At 37.4% G+C, this 26,689-nt stretch overlaps 1 protein-coding gene across 3 annotated transcripts in view; it reads left to right on the top strand.

Moving 5' to 3' along the window:
- Positions 1-25,256, top strand: part of LOC102314140 (ALK receptor tyrosine kinase) — a 182,417-nt gene extending 157,161 nt beyond the window's left edge. The window contains exons 3-4 of one of the 3 annotated variants that reach the window (XM_042214087.1): positions 10,263-10,418; positions 24,266-25,256. In XM_042214087.1, the coding sequence (XP_042070021.1) occupies positions 10,263-10,418; positions 24,266-24,306 (197 nt within the window). In that variant the 3' untranslated portion in view covers positions 24,307-25,256. Of the gene's footprint in view, positions 1-10,262 lie in introns of all 3 variants that reach the window. The other 2 variants (XM_005947229.2, XM_005947228.2) reach the window with 2 other exon arrangements.
- Positions 25,257-26,689: the final 1,433 nt, after the last annotated feature.

Genomic DNA, 26,689 nt, shown 5'->3' with positions numbered 1-26,689 from the left:
ATTAATATCAGTTTGTACATGCTCCAGATAACTTTTCTTCAATTTCTTTAATTCTCACTCGCTTTTGCAACTTTGTACTTTTGTGTTACTCGCAGCAACAACTCCACCTCATTGTTAGTCCATTTAAAAAACTCGGTGCTTTTCCTCTACATTTTGCTGCGATGTTTCAAAGAGATGGAAAGTAAATAAATGGCAGACAGAAATGAGGTAGTTTGAATCGTCTTGCGTTTCACGCATGCGCAGTAAGCGTTTTCGGACGTTTCAATTTGGATGCACAACTCTGTGAAAACGGCTGAAAATGAAAACACCGTTTTCAAATTTATCCGGCTAGTGGTGACCTGGCCCAAGTAAAGTTACAGAGCAGGGTCACCAAATGCTGAGACATCTAATGTAAAAGTCACCAATGCTCTGTTGACTCAGTAACCACAGTACAGGGAGTTCCTTCTCTGAGATTAATATCAGCACAAAAACTGTAAGCTGGGAGCTTCATGGGATGGATTTCTATGGCTTTAGGTGTGAGTTATAGGTGCCCCAGTAATTTGGTGCATATAGCATACGTCAATTACTACACTAACATGTAGCTGTCATTTGTCTTAATTTGAATCTTGCTTGGACAAATTCATTTTCCAACAGGAAGGGAGAGCAGTAATTTCCTAGACAACAGCAGGACTGCTTTGTTTATTTGTAAAATGTGAATATTATACATCACAAAAAAATCAACTGCAGGCTAGTGAGGATAGCAACAAATCCTCACTGCACTTACAATAGATTTTTATGCATTAAACACACAAGTTTCCACAAACTAATTGCAGCGTGCTACATCCCCCCCCCCTTTTTTTTTTTTTTTTTGCATGGCAGTTTGAAGGATTTCAAGGTTATCAAGGTAGTTTGGTTCTGCCTTTGAATGAACTTGATAATCTTTCTTAAAAAGAAGTGGGATGCAAGAAGCACTAATTGGTCATTTAGGCATCACAGATTTACGGTCTTTAAACATTCTCTGTAGATTTACATCTTTAAAGCCCATGATGCTTTATCGCTTCACGCTGTTGTATCCAAAGCATCCCCCCATAATCTCGGGGGTATTGCTATTCATAGATTGTCTTTAATTATCAACAAAGCCTGTTTGTTCCTGAGCCCTTCCTGACCTTCAAAATACAAGGTTTGAGTAACCAAGAACAAAAAAGACAATAATATTGTGATTGTGACTGGGATACATGACCGATTTAATTACATTCAGTTAAGTTGAACTTAATGGAGTGTAGATCAGAGAGAATAGAAATTAAACCTTTTGAAATGGAATAACTGTGGTGGCACATGGGAGCTGTTTTGATTGAACTTCCATTCTACTTCAAAACAACCTGAACTATTGGATTACTTAATCATGCCATAAAGCACTATGGGTATTTTCACTGAGTCACTATATATGACAGCTAGAATGAATTCATTCTTTAATTGTTCCATAACAAACATTTGTAAATGCTTTACAGATTCCTTGATCACACTGAATAATCACTTATAAAGATGGTTAATTCTGTTTGTTTTAAGCACTTATAGATGCGCAAGTTGACTTTTATTGAAAATGGGCTCCAAAATTTAATTTTTTTATTTTTGCCTGTCAGGTTTGGTTCTTTAGCTTTCAGAATTATTGTCCGAGGGCCAAGAAAGATGCCCAACGGATTTACTTTACCAAGTGGATCATCACAGCCTTGCCATATTGGGCCATTTGTTATTATTATTTATTTATTTTTATATTTTAAGGATAGCGAGCCTTTATGATGCATCCACTCTTCTACCACGTTTTCTGTGATCTTCAGAAATAGAGATACATTTCACCTGAGTTATTTAAAACCTGTGCCTCTTTGAAGTCATGACTGAGAAGCTGTTATTTTCCTTTTTCTTTTTCTTTTTTTCCCAAAATGGAAATACTGATTAAGCACATAAATTCTTGAGATAAATTCTGAGATATTACTGTTTAATATTGAACACCTGATTCAAATTCAGTCCGCACTTCTAGCAATTATGCTGTGCTCTGGGACAAATCAAGTATTAAAATGAACTTTTTAACACAAAGATTTTTCCTCACAAATCTGCTCCTAAGTAACAATAGATATTTTTCTCTGGGAGAAAGGAGGAGAAGAGATTTTGTGAATGATGCTTAGCTTTTCTATAAATAGCTCTTGTTTTATAATAACCTTTGCCGTAACTTCAAATAGTTACGGGCGGGTTGGTTGGTTAAACCAAAGAATGAGTGAACCATTAAAGCCACGTCCACAGTGATTTGGCAAGTCATCGGTTCTTAATCACTTTGCTCATGCAGGAGGTGGGCGGAATTGGATGACAGGTCCAGATCTTGCTCACCACAGGTGAATCAAATCTTTCATCCCCAATTGGCAGCACACGCTGCTTGGCTTGTCAATGTGCCAAGCGTATTTCTGCATCCATCCATCCATCCATCCATTTCTGCATACATGAATATTAGTATGATATCCAATGGTCAAAAGATATGAGCAGACAGCTCTGAAACTTTGAGTGTTCAAAATGTTTTCCTGAAAAGGTTTTTCTATTTTATTTTGATTTTTATATATATTTTATGTAAGCCTGAATATATTTCAATATTTTTCATCAGAACATACTGCAGTTTCATAGTACATTTCCAATGTACAATCCAGTATTTATAAACAGTATTTATAAAATAGCTACAGACACCATTATTAATAGTATTATGACCTATATTTCAATTCACAAAAATAGGCAATATGAGTTCTTCAAGTTGTGTGTGTCCACATTGATTGGGTTGTACTCAAAATATGACACAAAAACACATTTTTATACACTATTTTCTTTTGACTCCTTACGCCTTATGAGCTTAAAATAAGAATTAAAGGGACTGCTCAACCAAAATAAGTGAGGACTTTAAAAAAATGCAAATGTTTTAAAAAAAAGTTTGCATTTCAGTTATACCCACAATCATCAAGTGTCCCTATTGGTTTAATTCTGTGCATTACTGAGTCATACTGCATAGCAGATGATATGTTTAATATATTGCATGAAGCATGAACTTACAGAAGGATGACTGTTATATAAATAGACTGCGATTTACTGTCTGTTGCCACAGTACGCTTATTTGAGAGAATGTAGTTATGGACCAGCTAAAAAGAAAGCTCACTTTTAAAATTCTAATGATTTACCCTTATTTGCCATTCAGATAATCCATAATCCAAAAGTGGACTTGGTGTTCTATTCAGTATGAATGTTTTTGCAAATGTTTGTCCCCAGAATCAGGACAGAGTTAGGAAAAAAGGCTTTTGCATATGCTGCCAGTTTTCCTGGAATAATTTCCAAAAGGCCCTGAAATGTTCTGAACTAGTTATTATGAGAGTGTTTTAGTCCCTCTCGAAAAAGAGGAGCTGCCTTTGCAGCTATGAGTAGTGTTTCGTTTTGTGTATGGTACTGTTATTTCTTTTATCAGTGCTCTTAGATGTGTGCAACTAGTGGTCCAAATATACATAAAGGTAAAAGGTTACACTGTGTAAATGTCCCATCTTCTTTTCGCCCAGTGGCAGCAGTCACATGCTGAAAGTAATGTGCTGCTCTTGTACTTTCTGAACCTCACCTTTGTCACACTGGCATTTGCAGATTTGTATATTCTGATAATCATTTTGTCAAACTCTAGAGAATGGCCCGATCACTGAATTTTAAGTTTGGATCCATGTGAGTCAGAACAACAGTGCTGATCAGTGTGAAGCCCGGTACTACTGATCAAATTGCATCACTCCACTCTAGCACTGAGACATTTATTGAAGAAAAGGAAATTAGTTTTCACTACAACCTTGAAGTTATCCGTTTCTCCACATCTCATCAGGCCTTAAGGTCGCTAGTGGTAGTGAGGTACAAAAGTCAAAGTTTTGTGGGTTTTTTTTGCCAAATTATACATTTTAGGTATGGGAGCAGTTACCCTTTCTGGCATTAAGTGGTTGGGAAGGACTGCTGCCACGATTTCTCTACAGGCAACTGCCCTTTTAATTGACAGCATTGACCAGCCTAATGCAGCCACCTCAGCTTACCTAATGAATTGATATCAGTTCATTAGGTAAAACTCCTTTTAGGTCCTCAGTCTAAGATTTCAAGGCTTTTATAACTTCCAATTGTGTTCTGAATGTTAGGATTGTAGATTAAAACATGTAAAGAGTGAGATATGAAGAGATATACAAGTAGACTCGCATTGGATATTGAACAAAATGTAAATATTGGCACCAACCTCTTCATTCTGTATGGTTTTCATTATCAAGGTCCAAAATCATTCCACTTTGGTAACATTTTCTCATATCTGCATCATATCTCATGATATTTTTTCTATAACTACATTTAATAAGGGAGGTGTTGTTTTCTCGGATATCTCAGTTATAAAAGTGGTTTCCCAACATTTTTGGAGAAACAAAGAAAATGCCTCAGGCAGTTACAACAAATTCACTGCATACACATAACATATTTAGACCTTACAGTATAAACATTCATGTGAGAAGAGAGCTTTCACAGGACTCTATGAACCCTAGTGGAAAAAAGCACACCATTACTGATTAATAGGAATTCAGATAAGTAGTAGCCAGGCACATTTGACTAGCAGAATTTTTTAGCTGTTTGCTGGTCTAGAGCATTCAGGGGTGTAATAACACAATGTCAGAGTCTTCTCAGCAGCATATGTCCCAGAACATTCGATCCAAGGTCAGAGGTTGGCTGTGCAATGCAGAAATCCTTGGCTCAGGTTTCAGGTAGCATTGAACAAGAAGGCAGCAAGGTTTACAGAGTTGTCTAAAGGAATTCAGGAACATTGCCCTTTGGACAAGACAAAACCGACCTTATTTATTTATTTTCAGGAACGAGACCTGGGAACTTTGCGGTTATTGAGTTGAATATGAACTCCTCTATATACCAAAGGGTTTGAGAATCAAATGTGAGGCCATTTGTCCGACAGCTATAGCTTGGCTGAAATTGGGTCTTGCAACAGGGCAATGATCCCAAACACAGCAGCAAATCTACAACAGAACGGATAGAAAAGAAGAGAAAAAAAATCAAAGTGTTGCAATTATCCAGTCAAACTACAGACCTTAACCCGAACAAAATGCTGTGGCAGGACCTTTAGAGAGCTGTGCATAAATGAATGCCAGCAAACCTCAGTGAACAGAAGTGGACACAATTCCTCTCGAACAATGTGCAAGTCTCAGAAAAATGATTACTGCAAGTTATTACTGCTTCTATAAGCTGCTTAAACATGAGATGTACTTCATGTTTCACAGGGCTGCATAGAGTCCTGTGGAAACTCTTTTTCACATGACTGTGGAAGAAAATGAGCAGATCAGTCATTTTAATCATTGTTGATTATTCGTACAAATAATGGATAGAATGGCACCAGAAATAATTCTGCTTTATTGTTTTGTCATGGTTTGGAGAAAAAAAACACATGTCATTGAAATGTATTTTTGTTGATAAGGTATTTATGATCTTGACCACAGAAAAACATCAGCATTGTTAAAAGTCGTTGCTGAAAGTCAAACTGTGTGTTGAGTACTGCACTAGCCACTCAACCACCATTAACAGTTTCTGTACTGTGTCGAGCATTTTGACTTTCTATTGTGTAGTTTCACTCTGTTGTTGAAGTATTTTTTTCTGCCATTTGGATTTTTTTAACCTTCCCTTTACATCCAGAGTCATATATACAGTCAGTATTTCACATCACTTATCACAGTCATATAACGCTGTATAAAACCAAATGAAAATGCGTTTACAGAGAAGCTCGGAAAAGCTATTCAGCATTGTTTCCAGGTTGTGGATTGTCAGCAGTTTTAAAATGCTCTCCACTGAGCATGACTGGCTGGCTTACAAAGACTGAGTATGCTTGTTGGGTTTTCATTAAAGAAAAGGCCACCACCAACCTACCTGATGCAGATGCAGAAACGTTAGAAGTGCTTTAGTTTCATTTGCATATGTATAACTAAAAGAACAAATACAGCTGATCTGCGTGACACAGACTCTGTTAGGCTTGGACAGAAAGTAGCAGTGATGCTAACACCGAGGCTTTGCTGTGAAAGAGGTGGAATCTAAGTTTTATTAGCTGAACAAAAATGCTTAAAGAGAAAAAGTAAATGTTGTTGCTCTAGGGTCAATGTGTAGTATACCTTATATCTGACAGACAGGCATAAAATGGGAAAGTTTCCAACATATCAGCACAGTAAGGCTACAAAAAGTACAATAACTTTGGAAAAGTAAGTGTTTTCACTTGTGCCTGTCTTCATTGTAGGCGTGTAACTGCATCTCTGAACAACCTTGTAGTTACAGCCGCTGAAGTGACCTCAGCATGACATCATCATGCTCAGTTCAGTCAGTTTGCAAATAGAAAAAAATAGCCCAAAGCAAAATATAAAATTGCAATCATGACAATGTTACAAAAACATAGAAGTTAAAAGGGATTGTGTCATTTGTATTCGACTGCATTTTTTCTTTAACAAGTCAAGTATTTTAATTTTTATTTAGTGTTTTTTCTATTTTATTTTATTATTTTTTGTGCAGCTTTTTACTGATAGAGTGGATAAAAAATACCAGTCTTGGATTTGCTCCAGACCTCAAAATTGGAAAGTGTTACTAGTGTTCAACTAGTGTTGACACAGTAGATGACCTCCTATAGAGCATCTTGGTTCAATCCCTGGCTGCTCCAGTTTGCATGCCAAAGTACCCTTGGGCAAGATACAGAACGTCGAGTTGCTCTTGACGTGTTCTTCAGATAGAAAGCACTTAGGCATAGAAATAAGTGCATGTGTGAATGAGGCTTGTAGTATAAAGCGCTTTGAGTCCTCAAGGAGAATAGAAAAGTGTCGTAGAAGAACTAGTCCATTTGATGCATGTGAGTTCCATACTGTTTCAGATTTTACGGTATAAGTAATCACTTGATTGCTGGATTGAGTGTCAAAGATCACATGACTTTTAGTGTAAAAAAGAAAGAAAAGGAGTGTAGGGATTTATGCATATTTCACCCCTGGCAGGCAAAGCTGATGACCAATTAAAATATATATTTGGTAGAAATTGACCATGAACTCTTTGCTCCTTTCTTGACTTTTTTTAAAGCTCCCCTTAATAAAAAATGACTTTCTAAAACATTCTAAGATAAGATAAGATAAGATAAGATAGAACTTTATTAATCCCTCGGGTGGGTTCCTCTGGGAAATTCGACTTCCAAAAAAAGCACAGCAACGACCGAAGTTACAGTTACAGAATTGTTATATATATATATATATATATATATATATATATATATATATATACACACACACACACACAAATAAAATATACAAAGGGGATAAATAGAATAAATAGGAATAAAAAATAAAAATAGAAGTGAATTGCACATTTCAAGTATTGAGTCTATTGCACTGTTGACTATTTACAAAAAGTATTGCACAAGGTATTGTACAGTGAGGTGAAGAGGCACTACAGCTTAGTTGTTCCCCCTCCTTTGTCCTCCTGTTTCCCCTCCCTCTCCCCTCCAGAGAGGAGTTAAACAGTTTGATGGCATGTGGGACAAAGGAGTTTTTAAGTCTGTTAGTTCTTGTCTTGGGGAGAAGCAACCTGTCACTGAACAGACTCTTCTGATTGTTTATGGCCGTGTGCAGAGGATGCCCAGCATTGTTCATAATGTCCAGCAGTTTCTTTAATGTCCTTTTCTCTGCCACTGTCACCAGAGTGTCCAGCTTCATGCCGACCACAGAGCTAGCCCTCCTGATCAGTTTCTCCAGCCTGGATGAGTCCTTCTTTGCTGTGCTGCTCCCCCAGCACACCACAGCATAGAAAAGTACTCCAGCAACCACTGACTGGTAAAACATCCTCAGGAGCTTCCTGCAGATGTTAAAAGACCTCAGCCTCCTGAGGAAGTACAGTCGGCTTTGGGCTTTTTTATACAGGTGCTCTGTGTTGCATGACCAGTCCAGTTTATTGTCCACCCACAGCCCGAGGTACTTGTACTTGTTGACCACCTCCACCTCCTCCCCCTCTATCTGAACCGGCAGTGGACCTTCTCTGGACCTCCCGAAGTCCACAACCAGTTCCTCTAAGACAACAGCTCTAAATCCATATCAAATAAATCTATGTACTGTGTTACAGAGTACTTTCTAATGAAGCTGAAATAAAGCCAAATTGCATAATGCCGCTTTCAATCACGAATTGTAGCAAGTCAATGTAGCATGCAGTCTGCACTCAGTGACATGACACATTCCAAGGTAACTCGAGCTGGTGTTACGTGAACATTTGTGCAGAATTCATGTTGTAAACAACGTAGCCAAACTACTATTTTGACAGAAGAGCACAGAATATGGTTTTAACTTGATTTTGAATGTCAGAAGCAAGTGGAGACTTCACAAAAACCTTCTGCTGAAGTACTGCCACTTTGTAGTGAAAGGTTGTATTTTTTTTTATTATATTACCAAAATTACCTTTTAAAGGCTGAAACTAATATTTTTAACTTAAACCACAAATGTTCTAACCTGCTGTAGGACTCTGGCACTAAAAGTACACCGTTAACAAACGTATTTTGTCATTTAGTCAGTTAATTTAGATAGTTCACTACACATGACAGAGCCCCTGCTCTCTGCTCACTCCTCATTTATTTTTTTGCCTTTTTCTCATTGTTATGGAAATGAAGATGACACCAGGTTTGCCCTTGTGCAGAAATAATTTTTCAAGAGATGCAGATGTATGCTATGAAATTGAGATAAATGCATTATGAAATATTACCTGATGTCAAGAAGAACAAGTGAGTATATGTTACAGCAGGCATGGACATATATCATATATCTTCCTCTACGTCTGCACTCCAGATAAGGAAACAGTATGTTTTTTGTGTTGTCAACAAGCAAAAGGCTCTCCTTAAGCCTTCTTGTAGAGCCAAAACAAACAGCACCAGAAACATGACAGCTCATTATGCTCCAGGTTCTAACAGGATTGACCTTTTCCAGACCTCCCCAAAATGGTAGAACCTCACCAAATAAGTGGGTTACCTCCAAAAATCCATTACAGCCACTATCCTTCTCATCGCCCACAAGCTCCCTAAATGAAGCCATTTTCTTAGCACACCTTGTCAGCTACCCGAGGTGTTTGTTTTTTTTTTGTTTAGGTTTTTTTGCAATTCTCTGCACCATAGTTTTTATCTTCTCTTTCTATTTGTTTTGGTAAAAAAGCTCTAGATGTCTTAAACAGGCACAAGATATTCTGAGGATTGATGTGATTGTTATAAAAATTTATGAATTTCATGTACTGACTGACTCAATCTTCCACTCTTATGTTTTTGTGTTATTTTTTTAAAGCAAATATGGTAGAAACGTGTAGGAATAATAATAATAATAAAAAAACAACAACATCAAAAACGGTTATGCAACACTTTACCTCCCATCTCCCAGTACTGTGTATGAAAAGTCATCTGAATGTGACCAAGTCCTCTGAAAAAGCGATTTTCGAAACCACGGGGATGAGCCCGCATGTGGTCTGTCCACAGGCAGTGAAGGACAGATAGAGACAGAGGAAAGATGAGTGGGAGAGGAGCTGACCCTTAATATTCTATGTGAGTAATTTCTTTAAGAAGACTTCTGTGATATTACAACAATAGCATCTTAAGTACTACTACACTCAACTCTATGCCAGACAAAGGCTATTTACACCAAAAGAGAGGCTGTCATTGAGGATGTTACTTTTTGGTTTGAAAAAAATAAATAAAGATTTGCTCATTTATTACAAAAAAATCTCTATCTTACCTAGAAACCTTAACAAAACTGGTTTAAAAATGGTTTTACAGGGAGATGGGTGAGGGTTAGAGGCTATGCATGAGTTACTGTAAAGCAGCAGCACCGTGGTTTTAAGAACTGTGCATATTTTAAATCAGAAAAGAACAAATATAGGAGGAACGAGGAACATTCTGTTTATTTCATTGAAGGGTTTTTTCCCCCTGGCGGTTTGTGTAATTAAATGTTCCATTTGCTTATCGGACTAAACAAGGTGTTTTGATGTGTTTTATATTCCAAACCACTCATTATTTGAGCAGTCGCACAAATATTTTTGCTGGGTCCATCAGTTTCCTTTCCTTGAGAGTTAAGATTTATAACATTACATTAGAGCGGCATCAAGATTCGCCATTAACATGAACATGAATGAATCTATTTTGTAGATATTAACAATGACACAGGTTACTAGGGCCAATATGTTAATGTGAATGTCTCTTATTTCAGCAGATCGCCAGTGCTCTGGCAATAGCAAAGCATGTGACCAGCACTTGGAGGCTATCCCAGAGTTTACGTGGAGTATTGTGGCTGCAGGGGACCTGCGTGACGAGAGAAATGAGAAAAGTGTTAAGAAGTCAGGAAGTCCCCAGGGTTGGGAGGAAGGTAAGAACGAAGGTATCACCTTCCCCCGTCGCAGGGGAATTTCATTTTTCAACAAACTTTATCTAGCTGTCTACTTTTGGCTCATGTTTAACATCATAAACAACATGTAATTATCCACCTTTAATTATGGGTTTTGTTTGTTATGAATGACATGTATCCTTAGATTTTTACTGGAATCTTCCTTTAAACGGGTACCTAAACGATCTCACTTTGAATCTTATATTTTAAACCCAACAAATAAGTGGTGCAAAAAGCAGAGTACACTTCACTGAGCCTGTATTCAGCGACATCTTGTAGGCTCTTGCCTTCAAATCTTCCATATCCTCCGGCATCATTCATTTTCATACCTTGGAAGATGAGAAAACAGTTTCTTTCATCTTATCTCCTGAGGTGATGGTGAAATGGAGGGAGGCAGAAGTGTCTATTTATTTCCTTAAATGTTTTTTTTTTTCTATGATGAGCTACAAGTCTGAGACCAGATGGGTGGACCGTTGGATGAAATTGGAAAAGTGAAATGTATTGACTCATAAAAGGAAGCAGTAAGAGTGAGTGGACTATAGAAATGATTGATGTCTGTCTTGTACATCTAGCTTAAGCTGTAAATGAAGGCAGAGGGTGCATGAGTGCATGTGTTGGTTAAAGCTAGAGTTGGTATAGTAGAAACGGGACAAGACGGTGAATAAAAATAACACTGGGTTCTTTGATATCTGTTACTGGTAAACCAGGACTAATTACTGTGTATCATTTGGCAAATAAATCATTAATACTGTCAGTGGTTTGATGCATATTTATCCAGATGCATGCCTGAGTTACAGTTTTTTGCACAGGTTAATGGAACAATACTAATTAATTAATTACTAATACTGTAAAAACCAGCAACCGGCTCTGCAAATCCTTTTCACCTTACTCAACTAATCAGAAGACACTTAAACAAAGTTTGTCAAATGAGAGTAGGATATAGTTTATTAACGTACATATTACTTTACTATTTTTATTTCATTCAATGCTTTTAAAAGGATAGTGATGTTGTGAGATGATGGTCACATTTTTATTCACATTAATAACGCTTGTAAAAAATGATGGTAATTTCAATAATTGGATCTTTGATTTCATATTTTTAGAATTACAAACTTATTTACAGATAAAATATAGAAATATAGAATATAGAAACTGTGATTTTTAGGTTAAATAATCTTTTCTAAAATATTTCTTTACTCAGCTTTGAAATAAATATTTGACCAACATACAAACTGAAAGTACTTTAAAAGAAAGAAGGAATCAAAACTAAATTTACACACTGAATTTAGGAATTCCAGTTTTTCAGTTCAAAATGTGTGCTGTCACTGTGATACTAATTTACTGTTTATTTTTGATACTTGCAATACAGCAGGTGAAGCCCTGTTAACGTTCACCAACCAGGATTTTCTTTAATAGATTTTTAATAGGCCTAGATTATAAAACATATCACCAAAACATGGTTTTCATCCTTCCTGGAATGATTCTTTTTAAGTTAACTTTAAAGATCAGTGGGATTAAATTAAAAACGTATATGATACGCCTCAGTATAATTAATGGGACATCAGATCTTTGTAGCGGTCTTTATGACCCATTTAGCATCCAAAGCTAAGTTGTGCTTGCATGTACCAAAAGAAAACGGTAAACAAAGCTGATCGTGATTGAAGGAAGGCAATGCAGAGTACAAAGGAAATATATGTGCATAATCATGTTCAACCCCTCAGTTAGCCACAATGCAGTTGGCGTATTGTGAATAATTGAGCTGGGTGAGCTGCTGTCTCCACATATTTCACTGGCACTTTTTAAAAGAGATGGAAATAAGGGATGAATACTTAATGGCTATGATCTGTGGAATTGCAAGAGCTGTTTTCTACAGTACCTCATTCATCCACTGTAAGATGTTAAACTTCGAAGCTTGTAAACGCACAGCCTTTTATCCAGTGATGCTAGTATTTAGCTTTAAGTTGTTAAGAGACGAGATGAGGAAACACTGAGGTTATAAGCAGCCAAGGCCAGCAACCCTGAAAATATGGTTAATAATACTTTTCTATGTATATTCCAATGTGCTGTATACAGTGATAAATAATTAATGTTGTTTGTTGTGCAAAGAATAAAATAGAATAAAAAAAAATGATAATACTGCTAGAACATTCCTACTGTGACTGCAGACTTCACTTTACATCACATCATTACAGGAATGCCCACATGGAGGACGAAACGAGCCTTTCCTACATCTTACACATTTGTTTAGCCAAACTATCAATTGAATTTTATATATACCTACATATTTAAAACTGACTCCAATATCAATGTGAAGTACATTTTTGAACCTGGCCTATGCGTTATTTTCATAAGCACTTATCCAATTTAGGGTTTAGGAGGGGAGTGTTGGGGTTTGAGCCTAACCCAGCTGTCATGGGGTGAGAGGTGGGGTACACCCTGAGCACATCGCCAGTCCATGACATTACTAACACAGAGAAACGGATGTCCACTCACACTCACATGATGCTTTCTGTCAATTTAAAATGACAAATTAACCCAATTCCAATTTGGAATGTGGAAGGATACTTGAATAGCCAGAGGGTAACCCTGTGCAGGATACGCTCTGTGCAACTAAAGGCCACAGCTGGCCAGGATGTCCAGTTGGGAATGTACTTGCTGTAAGGCATTGATGCTAACCACCACACCACTGTGAAACCGACCATTAAAGGCTAACTGATGAGTTAGCCTTTGAGGCTAACTAACTAGAATTCTTTGTTTATTTGACAATGCAGATACATTTAATTTACCTCCCAAAAAACAGAATTATTGACACATTCAGTTCAGAATACATAGATCTGTCTGCACTTTTTTTTTTATCCTGGTGACAGTTTAATGGTAAAATTGTTCACAAGATAGTATTGGAAAACATTGCTGGTGTGTTGCTCTGACAGGAACATCTCTGGCTTTTAGTTATAGAAATACTCTGGTGGGCGTTGTGTAAATGGCAAGTGCCCAAAACTTGTGGTTTGTTCACTTGTCTTTCTTTTTCTGCTTTTGAGAGGTGATCTAAATATTTTTGACTTGAAACAAATGAAAAACTGACAGCTCTGTGTCTCAGTTCTGTGGAGAGGCCAGTGTGATGGAAGGGTGTCTGAATCTTGCTTTGCATTGTAGTTTGTGCTGGGCTTCGGTGGAGAGTGGCCCCTTTTTCCATTTTGGTAAATTTGTGAAACGAAACGTGGCTTAAATGCGCAAATAGTCATTATCATTATGTTACTCACCATCAGTGGGATGTGAGTCAAGAACACAGTGCACCCTGCTCCTCCCCTGAGGCGTCAGTGTGGGCCACATAACAGCATTATGAGGCAATAGCACACTTGGCAGGGCAGTCGAGATAAAAGACAATCCTTCAAATACAGATCAAGAAAAATCTGCACTAATCATGGATTGGTTTGACACATTAGCTCTTTCTGTTGTGAGAAGGCAAAGGAAAGTGTTTTTGCACAGTGGATGGTTAACAAGTCCTGACATGCAGCAGCAACTGTGGAGAGAGGTAAAGCCACAGGTATTTACATCCACTCAGTCAAACCATACAAAATTCTCTCCACCAAATGCTTCTTCTGTGACGCTAATTGGGTTGATTGAAAATGAGTCACCTCTGTAGCGCACTATACAGATTTTAAATCGAGACCCTTTTAGAAGAGGCGAAACGAAGACAAAAATGATTTGAATGCCTCCCCTTTCTGTGCAGAGTGGCTCGTCTCAATTCCATGTCTGCTCCCAATGTCTCCTGCCAAAGAAAGTGTGAATATGATTACACATTGATTTCTCGCTCTCTCACACAGAATAGAGAAACATGAGTTGGAGCTGTGAGCTGACTGGCAGGAGGAAATATCTGGTAGGACGCTGTTTGCTGGAGCAGCTGATTTGTTTGTTTGTAATAGAGTGGCCCTGAGGCTGTCTGTCATTTGCCAACTCTAGAAGTCATCTGAATTTCCTTAGCTGGGCTCGGCATTATAAGGTTCTGGATAAATGGGCAAAAATGTAGTGGGAGCTTGGCTCTGGCTTAGAGAAGCCAATGTCCTAATCTTATATAAAGGTAAAGGGAAACGCTGTCAGTGTACACTGATCACCCACAACACTAAAACCACCTACAGGTGAAGTGAATAACATTGATTATTATTTGACAATGGCAGCTGTCAAGAGGTGGGCAGAAAGTGTCGTGCTTTGACGTCAGTGTGTTGGAAGCAGTCATATCCTTAAGCTTGCCTATTTTCCCTGACTTTGACAAGGGCAAAATTTCCACGGTTAGATGACTTGGCAACTCCAAAATGGCAGGTGTAGCAGTTAATGGTAGTAGTGGGGCTTTGTTGCGTCTTACCTGTCAGCGTACCCACACTGACCTCTGTCCACAATAGTTTCTAGTAATCATCAAAGCTGTGCCATAGAGGAACAAAAAAACATTTCCTACCACCTTTGACCACCCTCAAGCAACTTTATTATAAAGTTCAAATGAGGGTTTTTTTGCTTTTCTCATTTTAGTGCTTGGTGTTCAGCTGCCGCGCTTCATTTGCATTACACTGAAACTCTTAATGATTTTGAAATACGAGCCTTCAAGCAGCAACCCCTCCATATCAAACTGTCTGGAAAACTCTCTTAGTGAATGCCATTGATGTGTTTTCTCCTTTAACACAATTAATCACAAAAGATTTATCTGAATACTGTTAAAACCTTGTTTTTAAAAGTAGTTAAGAGTAATTTACTAAAACTGTTGTTAATACATCTCCAAACTATAACTTAAAAATATGCAGAAGTAATTTTACTTAATGGATGGACAAGCCAGAATATGCCTGTTTAGTTTATTTAGGTCTGCTCAGTCAGAGAAACACTTTTCAGCTTGAAAACTCCAACATCAGAATATCAGTCTTTTTTTTTTTATCTTGGGGTAACTGTGAGAGCATGTACTTCCTTGAAACAAATTGAAGGTTTCAACAGAAGCAACAAAAACTGAAGTAGGAAACCCTTAGATTTATGGAGTTCACATAGTAGTATAGACTGCATTCTTTGGCAGTCCTCTAATGTCCAGTTTTGATGAAGACAACACGAGTTTGCTTCTGCTTGCTTGGTTCTGTCTTACATTTCTAAAGCCCAAACAGCTGATAAGTTACACACCCACCCACATCTATCAAGTTAACACTGGCGGGTTAACTTAAATTTAAAAAGAGCTTGAAAAAACATTCCCCTCTAAGGTACGAGGATGGGACTGAAAATGACTTAAAAAGCAGCCAATGTCCAAAGAATAACTTGAAATACCTTCATAAAGCCTGAAAAACAATTGGAATAAAAACTAGGTGAACGTCTGGCCTATCTTATGTAAAATATAGAGAAATTATGGGTTGCTCAAGACTTTTGCACAATTTAAGAACTCTAAGATTTAAGAAATCTAAAGAATAAATCAAAACATTCGGTTGAAAACTAACAGAAAAAATGAAGAACATGCTCATAATTCAAACAGAGGTCTGAAGAAGTAACAACGTAGCAAACAGCAAAAAGGTTCTGCCCATCTCAGACATAACCTCCAGAGTGGGTGTAGGATCTTTAAGGAAGCTTGTGTGCAAGAATATTGTTTTTCTGTATTTCATTTTCCTTGAAATTGTGTCTGTTTATTACATTAGACTGAAATGGATGAATGAAGTACTGGAAATAGTTTTGGTGATTTGCTGTGCAAAAAGACTGAATGGTAAAACTGACTGTAAAGTTTTATCCATTTCATTTATGTTTTCAAAGCTTACCTATAAGTTTTTTTAATTTTAATGGCTAAAGAGGTGTACAATGAAAGCTATTAAAAGACTTTGGAATTCAATTCAGTTATATTTGTATAGCACCAAATTAAATCAGTGGCCTTAATGTGCTTTATATTATAAGGTAAAAACCTCACAATAATACTGAGAACTAATACTGGCTGACCTTTGGGTGAAAGCGGCAATTTTGAGTGGCTGTATCTTTATAGTGGCTAAAATCTTGGTGCCTGACACCACAAGGCAACTCCATAGACATGAGAAGGGGGAACATAAGTAGCAATATACCTTTTCTTTTTACAATAAGATTGAAATCCTTCTGTATTGCTGCCTAGTTGAAGTTTTTTTTTGGTGATCCCAATGGTTGGCTTGCAATTGAGTCCTCACATTTTAGCAACAAGCTCTTTTGGCTTAGTTGCTAAATGTCTGTAAGCAATGTGGCAAAGGAAAGACAACAGCTTGAGGACATTTGAACATAACTGACCACAAACTTTAAAGTGCTTTTTGCAATGACTCAGTGAGGCCTACTGGGAATACCTTCCTGAGCCTCTTCATAAAGACCGAAAGCTCTGGGTTGACTCTGCTCCTTGCACAGTCTACCAGATAAGAAATAGTAAAGAATGGTGTGTGTGATCTTTTTTATTAGAAACTCCATATAAACTTTCTTAAAGTTTGATTTAAATTGAGCCAGAAAAAACTTGTTATTGCACAGTTGCTTTCACCTCTATCCAGTGAGATTGCATCTATACACATCAATGGTCCACTTGCCAGGCACATAGGAAAGCCACCCAATGCCTTTTTTCTGCACCCAGAGCCCTTCTTTTCTGAGCAAATAATTATGAACCATTACTTTGGATGAGAGGCAATTTGTTCTACTTATCCATTTTGTAGCTGAAATGTAATAGCCCTGGCATTTGAAGCAAGACTGTGCTTTGGGTTTGGCCCCTCCATCTGCAGCTTGACCTGTTAAGTATAGCAAAAACCAGGGCACATGAAAAAATGTCTGCCTCTGTGACGAGACACTTGGTCTATCAGACTTTTGTGTGGTTCTATCTAAAATTAAAGAAGAGCTCGGTGTTAAGGATTTAACGGTTTTCTTGCCAGTAAAAGTTCGCGTGACCAGGAAACTTAGATCACATAGTTTGCAGATTAAATCAATAGTGGGAATACTGTTTGTTAGACACTGACATTTCTGACCCATGACATTCTGTTCTTAATAAACCCTCCTTTAATGCATGTATGAAAAGACACATCCTGCCTTCTGAAAGTCAAAGAAGTGCAGAAAGGATGTGTCTGGGTTTTGTGTAGTACCATGGAAATGATCTTGACCTGTGCTCTGATTCGTGACACAATGGCAATCTCTTGGCTCTTAAGTTCATCTGGAATATACACACCTCAAACTGGTGGACGGTTTATTGTTGCATTTCAAAACTGAGGTAGTAACTATAAGAACTTTAAATACTTAAGGAAAATGACATTTTTGAAAGAGCATAGAAAGGAAACTACATTTTTTTCCCTTTCTATGGCTCTTTATCTTTCGACATCTAGTTTAGTTTTGGAATGGTATTCATTAATTTTAATAAAAACTTCATTAAAGAGAGCTTTTTTTTCCTCCAAGTTCCAAACTCCCACTAATCTCACAAAATCAGGGCATGCTATTAAAATGCAACTAACACCTGGGGAGCCAAGAGCATCTATAGATATAAACAGTTTAAGTTAAAAGTAATACAAGGCCACTTACTCATTTCCAGAGGGACCTTGGTGACATCAAATGAAATATATGAACCCAGCTTGCTTTATTCTCTAGACTCTATGCTTCATGTTGTGCACATAAACATTAATGAATAAATGGAGAATAAATAGGCAGTCAAAAAAGAGCACAAAGCACACTGTAGCAGGCTAATGTCAGAAGGAGCAGATTACCTTTTCTTATTTATAAATGTATAAAGTGAAAGGGAGAGTCAGACAGTGTGTGTATATATACAGAGAGAGAGTTAATGTATGTTAATGCTTCTTTTGTATTTGATATGAGATAACGAAGACACTCAACACTCTTCTCTGTATTCACACCTCACCTGTCACGAAAGCAGATGCATGTTTTAAGATTTAAATACAATTTTCTAAGGTGACTGGAACAGTAGAAAACCACTTTAAAGTGTGATAAACGGTAGAATGTTGAATAATGGATGTTTTATCTTTAGCAGCAGTACACTTCCAGGGTTTTGTACAGGTAGCTTTCACTGCCTAATAACTGAATCTGGATCGTTTGGTATAAACATACCAAACATAATAGACATGCTGGTCTACATTTGGAGAGAGATGATTACAGCATGAAGATCCAAGTGTGAAAACACTATCAGCTGTGAGGTACAGGTAGGCTAACTGAGCAAAACAAGAAAGGCAATGTGTGAAATGTAGAAGGCTTTTTTTGGATATAGGAGGGTAAACACAATGAAACATACAATAGGTGTGAGATACTGGCTCTGTATGTGAGTGCAAAATGGAAATCTGCCAAATCAAAGATGTGGAGCCATCTGCTGCGAAAATGGAAGCAGCTGAAAGAAGTTTCGTTTGTATTGTCATTATATGTCTGTATTTTGTTTTTCCACTTTGCCGTGATGTCACAGTCCTTAGGATTGGCTAGGGAACTCTGTTAAGTTGGAGAGAGGTCTTCCTCCCAGCCCCTCCAGTCCTTTCTGCCTGCTTCATTTTTAACCACCATGTTTTTCTATTTGATAACTCACTGCTAATGAGCTGCTAAAGATTAGACAAGGTTGTGTTTCTGTTTTCATCAATGAGTACACCTTGGGGGCTTTTATGGACCTAGAATTTACTGCGTCATCAAGCCCAGAGAGGCATTGAAATACCACTTTTTAAGTGTTAACCTTGAAGTCCTGGTTCACTGAGTATGCCGTTTCCCTTCTATCTTTACGTTCAAATATGTCCAACCCAACAATCGTTCCAGTCATTGTCAATATGGCAGCAAATGACCCACCTTCGACCCTGCTTCTATAATGAACTGCCCTGCTCTATAAAAGCAAGGTCAACAGAGTGTATCGGTGCTAGATTAAGCTCACCAATTTTTTTCCTTGACATGTTGTTTCAATAGAATATTCTTGCTCTGGCCAAGTTAATTACCTTGGCCCACTATAACATCAAAATTACCTCATCACCTCTTCATGGCTTTAAAATTGCTTGGCTGCCATGTGGGAAGCTGATATTTTTTGCAAAATGATTCGTAGAGTAATAGGCCTTATTACGTGTTAGTACTGTGAGGCGGAAAAAGGAAAAGAAACCTTAAACGTTGAAACATTCATGCACTCTTTGTTGACTTCTGTTGACTTCATCAGTTCCTCACTTAATCATAGGCTGGCACTCCTGGCAAACTATCTCCCTGGATAATAATTACCTGCATAAGCTAAGAAGATGCTGCCATTCTCTATTCTTTCACTCCTGCACGTTTAATGAACTACAGTTAAAAGACAAATAAAACACAAGAAAGCAATTACAAGTACAGCGTACCTTTCGAAGACAAAAAAAAAAGTCTCATTATCTCAGCATTCATTTTTATGTAATTAGGATACAGTCCATGGACTATCCAATTAGCATACTTATGTTGTGTGGCTGACATCCTGACGTGTGTTGTGTTGTGTTGTGTACGTATTTATAGGTATATTGTTTTGTAACTGAGCCTGTCTCCTGTGATTCTTATTATAAATGCCTTAAGGGACCAGAAGCCTCAAATTATCCAGCCAATCTATCTTTACTGCCCCTTGTGATACGCATTATAAACTTGTGATAATATGGTTGCTTTGACCGTTAAGTCAGTACATTGGCGGCAGTTATTTTAATACCACAACATTCAGAACACTGTGATTAATGGTAGCATGTTTAATGAGCATTAGAGAACCCCCCATTTTTCCAGTAGAAGTAAAAATCAGAGCCCCGTTAAATCAGTAAGTCCTCTATTTATTTGCTATAAAGTCAGAGAGGTTCTATGATATTAGGCTTACTTATTTTAACTGGCAGATGCTCCTCGTTTACCATTGAGTGGATCATCGATTCTTAAAAGTCAGATTGATTGGTTTCTTGAAGGCCGATGTCTTCCATACTCAATCCCATACCCATATCCTGCCTGCTGCCAAGATATCTGCGCTTACTCAATCAGTCTGCTTATTGATCCTGACCTGAACACGGGGAAAGCTGGCTCAGTCTCTCATTCATCCATTGAATTACCTGGACTTACATAAAATGTGCACTAGAGCTTTGCCAGTTTATACTGTTGAGGTAAACTGTGTGAGCAGCAGATGAGAAAACTTCCTGGAGGTCTGTGGTGAAATCATGTTGGGGTGTTAGATGGCTGTAGGGTTATTGCCAGAATTAATTTAGTCTTCCACCTGCACCGCAGCTGTATTACCTTTGATTAATTGAGCTTTCTTGATGGTGACTCCCCGAAGGCTTCACAGGTGTCTCGCTGAACAGTGTTCTAACTTTGCTCTAGTTCTCCTGCTGTTTCTTTTGAAGCATCTCACATCAGAGACCTTTCTACGTTTCCAAACTTGCTTGCAGGTCTCGTGCTTTTCACATATTTTCCCTTCTCATTTCGAAGCAAAGATTAAGACACATAAGCTCAGTGACAAATGTTACCCCTTGGCCTAGCTTATTCATCCCTGGTTTACTATCTTCAACAGCAAAATGTTGCACTCGTCTTACTCTAAAAATCGCAATAAAGCTTTAAAAAAAAATTATAAACTAGAGTGAAAATTCACTATCTCTACTTGTGTGTCACAAACTGTATATAGAAAAACGGGAAAAGAAGAAAAGATGCTGCCTTGTTTGGATGTCATCGTTTCATGATATTACAATCTGGTCCAAAGGTTTTTTGTTTGTTTTTTTCACATACTGAATGTGCCGATAAATTATGGTCTGTTTTTAGGCAGCACGGCAGTGTGATTTGAAACTGTTTGAATTCACTGACTTTTCTCTTTCCCTTCGCGGTGCAGAAAACAGTGTAATAACACCACTGATAAGGAATGCAGGGGAAGACAGATAACAGCCCCACAGACAAATGTTTCAAAACTAAGAGCAGATTTTATAAGTGATCAAGCTTGTAAAGAAGGTAAGATTAAATACAAAGACTGGAAAAATGAAAGAAAATGATTTTGACTACTGTTGAGTCTATCACATATAAGAATCAGTCCAGAAGCGAAGAAATAAATGTGCTGGTGAAGTGACCCATAGACGGAATAATTAAACATTGTACTATCAGTTTCAGCATAACGAATGCCTTTGTGACACCAGCCGGGCAGAAAGTAATTGTTTTAATAATAATATAAAAAAAAAAAATCTGTTGTTCAAAGGGCTCCAGTTTTAACATTTCAAACATTTTTGTCATTAACAAAATTAACACCCATACACACCCTTGTTAAAAGATCAAAATAGATACGGTTACAGCCAGGTTTCTTTGAGAAATAACCACCCTCACCACCAACAACTGCAGTTGGATGGTCTTTTATACTAACTTATAATTTTTATAATTAGGATTCTTGTGACTAACAGGTGTTTGGCAAAACAGGTTGAAGCAGCTGCCTCTGAGATTAAGACCTAATGTCTTATCTCATCTAATTGGGGTCACAAAGTCTTTTGGAGGATTTTTGTTTTCAGGAATTATCTGACAAATGGTTGCTGTGTGGTCAGTTGCACTGTGCTCCAGTTTAGATGAGTAAAATTGCACAGCAGCATTTTGTTTGTATGCTATTCATTTTTTAACTACTTAGCACTCAACCCGCTCAGCTAAATATGGCCCTTTCTGGCTCCACAGACTATGAACTGCAACTCATAATGATTTTAATTTCCTAGTGTACAATGACTAGTTTCTTTATTTGATTCTTCAGTTAGTATTTCTTGCTTGTTTTTAAAAGGTATTATATTTGTGTGAATCAGAGTCACCGTTATAATTTTTTTTTTACTTGTTTGTGTTAGCCTAAGCAAAGAGGGGATTAAAATTAGTTAACAGACAAAAGAACAACTCTTGACTTTAAAAATGCATTAAAACTGTGCTTCCCTCCTCTGACGAATTACTTTGTCATGGTTGAATTAATTAAAATCATGAGTTTGTGTGCATGCGCCTTTGTTTGTGTATGTGTACAGAAACGCATCTCATTTGTTATACTTCACTGGTTTGTTATTTACTGTCATCAAGTTCGCTAGAAAAAGTCAAATGCTGCTTAGAGACAGCTTTTCCAGCCTCTGAGCTCCTCTGCAGATTATGTATTAAACACCTAAATCAAAGCAAACTATGACGCATTGTTTGTGTTAAAGGGGCCATTCTCTGCAGTCACAAGCTCAGAGGAACACTATTTGTAAAGTATACTGAAGTCGAACTTGATAAGTTCTCTAGTTTTTCTGTGTTCATTGATCAGTCTCTTAGAAGTTATAATAATCCCACCTGCAGTAAAACCTTGTTAATTTACATACTCAACCGATGATTTAAAGCACATGCCGCATTCTTTAAAGGAGCCTTCTGGTTTATTTGACCATGGTGTATTTTCAGTTAATGTTGCTTATATAGAAGATAGAAGGTGTTCCCAATTTGCCTTGAAAAGCCTCTCTCGTCTCTCTTGCTACTTTTGGATCTGCAAGTCTTGTTCTGCTGCTTAAAGGCAAAGTGATGCAGGTTGCAGGGAGCCAAATCTAGCAAGTAGGACATGCAGTGGTAAGCAATGGTTATATTGGTGTCTACTGCCTTTTCGGTGTCCTGTGAAAAAGACACACAATGCAAAGCTGGCACAAGCCATAGTTAATATCCTTTGCACCAAGTGTTCCTCCTATGATGCCTCAGGACATTCCAGTCAAACGGAGTTGATAGTATTTACTGTTCGCAGTCCTATGAATGTCAAAAAAGGATGAGCTTGCTACTGGCCACAGTCCTGACCTGATGCATGCCTTAGGGCTTAGGTGCTGTGGCCTTTTCCACTGTTCTTATCACTAGTGATGATCTTTGACATTAGTGTCTGAGGAGTTTTACACAGATGTTGCCCAAGTTTGAGGTCAGTGGTGAAATTGCAAATACTCACAAACAAGTGCTCAGAACTAAACTTCTAAGGATCTAAAGGCTGTAAGGGGAGATTGGTCAAACAGAGTCGATACGTTATTCTGAAATATGAAACTCTGAAATAAACTCATGGAAAAAAAATTGAAAGAGATGACCCTGTTCTTTGCCAGTCAGTAGTGACAGTAAAATGGTCTAAGGACACTGTAGTTCGATACATCATAGACAAGCTTGCCACCTCATGACTGAGTGCCTTTCCCTCTCTTGAGATTTTCGAACAAGGCCATGTTTCTGATGCTTCACAAGCTTGACAAACACATTAGAGAGGTGGAGAAAGAAGATTCTAATGTAATCATACCCCACATCAATACAAAAGGCTTAGTGTTAACACAGCAACAGGAGCACCTTGAGCTCCCTCTGTCTAGAAACAGGAGGTACTCAGGTGCAGTATTGAGGTGTAGGTTGAACCACACAATCACTGTACTTTAATGCTTACAATGCAGGGAAATAGAATGTATTAAAAAGAGAGCTTTAGGTCATGGCTATGACAGTGCAGTAAAAGTAAAACATAATTCCTCTTACCACCAAGTAAAAGCCGTACAAGATGGCATTACTCAAGTGCCTCAAAATTACGCTAGTAGATGATAAACGAATCCAGCAATTGATGTTTGTATAGTAACATAAATAAGTAGTAAAATATTTGGATATAGAATATCTGGAGCAGGGTTAAAGGTACTATTTTGAATATCATTGTTTTGGGTGGGGCTCCGAAATTTGGTTGTATTTGGTAGCAGCAAATATTTAAGGCTTCAAGTGAACGATCGAATATTAGGCCATTGCACTATATTGTAAACTGTGCCTATTTTACTGCAGAGCTCTAATGATCTATACCTCAAACCAAGGTTCCCAACTGGAGCACAGTGGTACTTTGTACACTGTACTGACTGTAAACGTGTGCTGCTAATCACACTAACCTGCACCCCTCTGTACAATGATTACAGGAAACCCTGGAAGAAAGATGCCACTGGCATTTCAGCACTAGTGGAAGGTTACATTTTGAAGGGAACTCCAGCTCTAACACTTGTCCACTCTCAGTATGGTCTCCCTTGCAGCCTCTGTGCTGTGCAAGTTTCACAATCCATTTCTAATTTTCTGTACTTTGAACGCTTTTTCTACTGTATGGAAGACAACAGGGCTCCATTGCCTGTGGCTGTGATTGAGCCAAGGCTCATGGGCTTTTTGTCTTTTGCTGCACTTCAGGGTTAAAGCATTCATCTGTGGATATGTAATCCTTTGCTTTCCTCGATAGCTTTAAATAGGGGGTTTAAACACTCCTTTATAGAGTGCTGACACTAAATAAAACCTTTTAAACAAATAATTACATTCAAACTAGGCTGACACTCACTACTCACTCAGTCATCATGCTGCAATCCTTCTAACTATATATATATTTTAAAAGAAAATTGTCAGTATTAGATAAATCGTATCTAGCTAGAAGAGAGTTTTAGAGAGAGTTTTATTAATTTCATACTAAACTCTTAAAAATGAAACTAAAATAAGGAAACTGGACTGTCTAATTTTGGACTTTGTAAAGTTATTTTAGTCTCCATTTATTAAATGTTGAGTTTTAGGGTGCTTTACAGTCAGTTTGTAGGCTGCACGCATCTTTCCAGGAAGGGGAGGAAATCATATATTACACATTTCAAAAGCTATTATTTTTTTATTAGCTGTCAGGAATCTTTAGCTAAGCGATGATTGAATTTGGAATCAATTCTCATTTATTCATGATCAGTAAATACAAACATGGCCACTATGTCTTTCACTTTCTCCCAAAATACTAAATCCATTTTTTTTTTTTTGTCCACTGCAATGAAAATGAAACAACTCACTGTCAGGCTAACTGGTTTTACTGATGGGAGAAGAGCTGAAAAAAAATCTCTGGAAACTTAACTGCATTAATTCAGAAGGATTTTAATCTTCCTGCATGATAATTATATAGTATATAGTATTTGTATTTGTATTCTATTTTTATCTTATTGTATATTTATTTTATGTTATTCTACTGTATATAGTATTTTATTCTATTCTGTACAGTTGTGTACTGTATTTATTCTTATTGTATTCTAATTTTTGCCTCATAACTTTTGCACTGTCCACTTCCTGCTGTGACAAAACAAATTTCCCACGTGTGGGACTAATAAAGGTTATCTTATCTTATCTTATCTAATTATGATTGACCTTAATTTACTGGAACTGTGAGCCACTATGTTATTGCTAATTGTTTAAGCCACTCTGCTGTGATGGTGTTACAGGAAATTGTTTAGAAAAAATGCTTTTTTTCCAAGCCTTTGTTGAAGATGAGCTGCAAACTGTGGCATGAGCTCGCTATATGCTGTTCTGTTTCTGCACTGGGATTCTCAAGGGAAGTTTTTACTTTCTTTCCATTCAGCACTGTTATTACAAAAATCTTTCTTTTTCATTAGTATTGATTAAAATTCATAGTTCTTCTTTTCCCTGTACTATTACTAAGATAAGATTCTTAACAATCCCCCACAATGTAGCAGAATTACAATCACGTTTCCGTAGTATGTAGGGTCTGATCAGGTCAGCTTTTAATTGCAGTCTTAACAGATTTTCTTTCCTCACTTCTAAAGGAGACAAAGAGAGACAACCAAGCTGATAATGAAAAGTAAAGTGATCCAAATGGTTTAATCATCCAATTTGATGCGATGATTGTGACATGAAGTGATTAATAATATCAGCTGACAGTGAAACAAATCCCTGCTAACCCTAACCCACAGTAGGAAGAACATTCAGTATTTTGCCTTTTTGTTTCCATTGTTGTTATCTTTTAGTGCAAGAGGGAGCCTTGTAATATACACATTACTTTGATGTATTAAATTATGTTATTTAATAGCAGAGATTAATCAGATATTTAGATAAAGAAATCATATAAATACTTTCTTTGTGACTTTATGTCAAAATGGTCATAACAGTGAGGGATACTTCACACAGTGATTTCATGATTCTTATATTTTTTGAGTGGTGAGTGAAGCAGCCTGAAACACTATAATGTAAAGCAGATGGAAGATAACAACTGTGTTGCTCGATTGTGATGTTGTAAACACAAATTGCATCCAAATGTACAATCATTTTTTCCATTATTAAACAGTATTTGTAGCTTGGCTGCTGGAATCATGTTTGGTGTTCTTCCTTAAGCACATTTGAAAATGCCACAGGCTCAGTAATCACTCTGCTGGTACAAAAAAGGAAATGTGTGTTTTGGTTTGAACATGCTTGAACATCATGTTCCTTTGATATAATGATTACATCCCCAATAGACTTGGTGCTTCGTCTTCATTGTATTTAACTATCCAGCATTTTGTCTGCGAGAGAAAAGCCAGCAGACGCAGAGATGGAGGCTC

Source organism: Haplochromis burtoni, unplaced genomic scaffold, assembly GCF_018398535.1.
Source record: "Haplochromis burtoni strain Fernald_Lab_line unplaced genomic scaffold, NCSU_Asbu1 Contig_515, whole genome shotgun sequence".
In the NCBI taxonomy this organism is placed as follows: domain Eukaryota; kingdom Metazoa; phylum Chordata; class Actinopteri; order Cichliformes; family Cichlidae; genus Haplochromis; species Haplochromis burtoni.
This window is presented reverse-complemented; position numbering and strand designations above follow the sequence as displayed.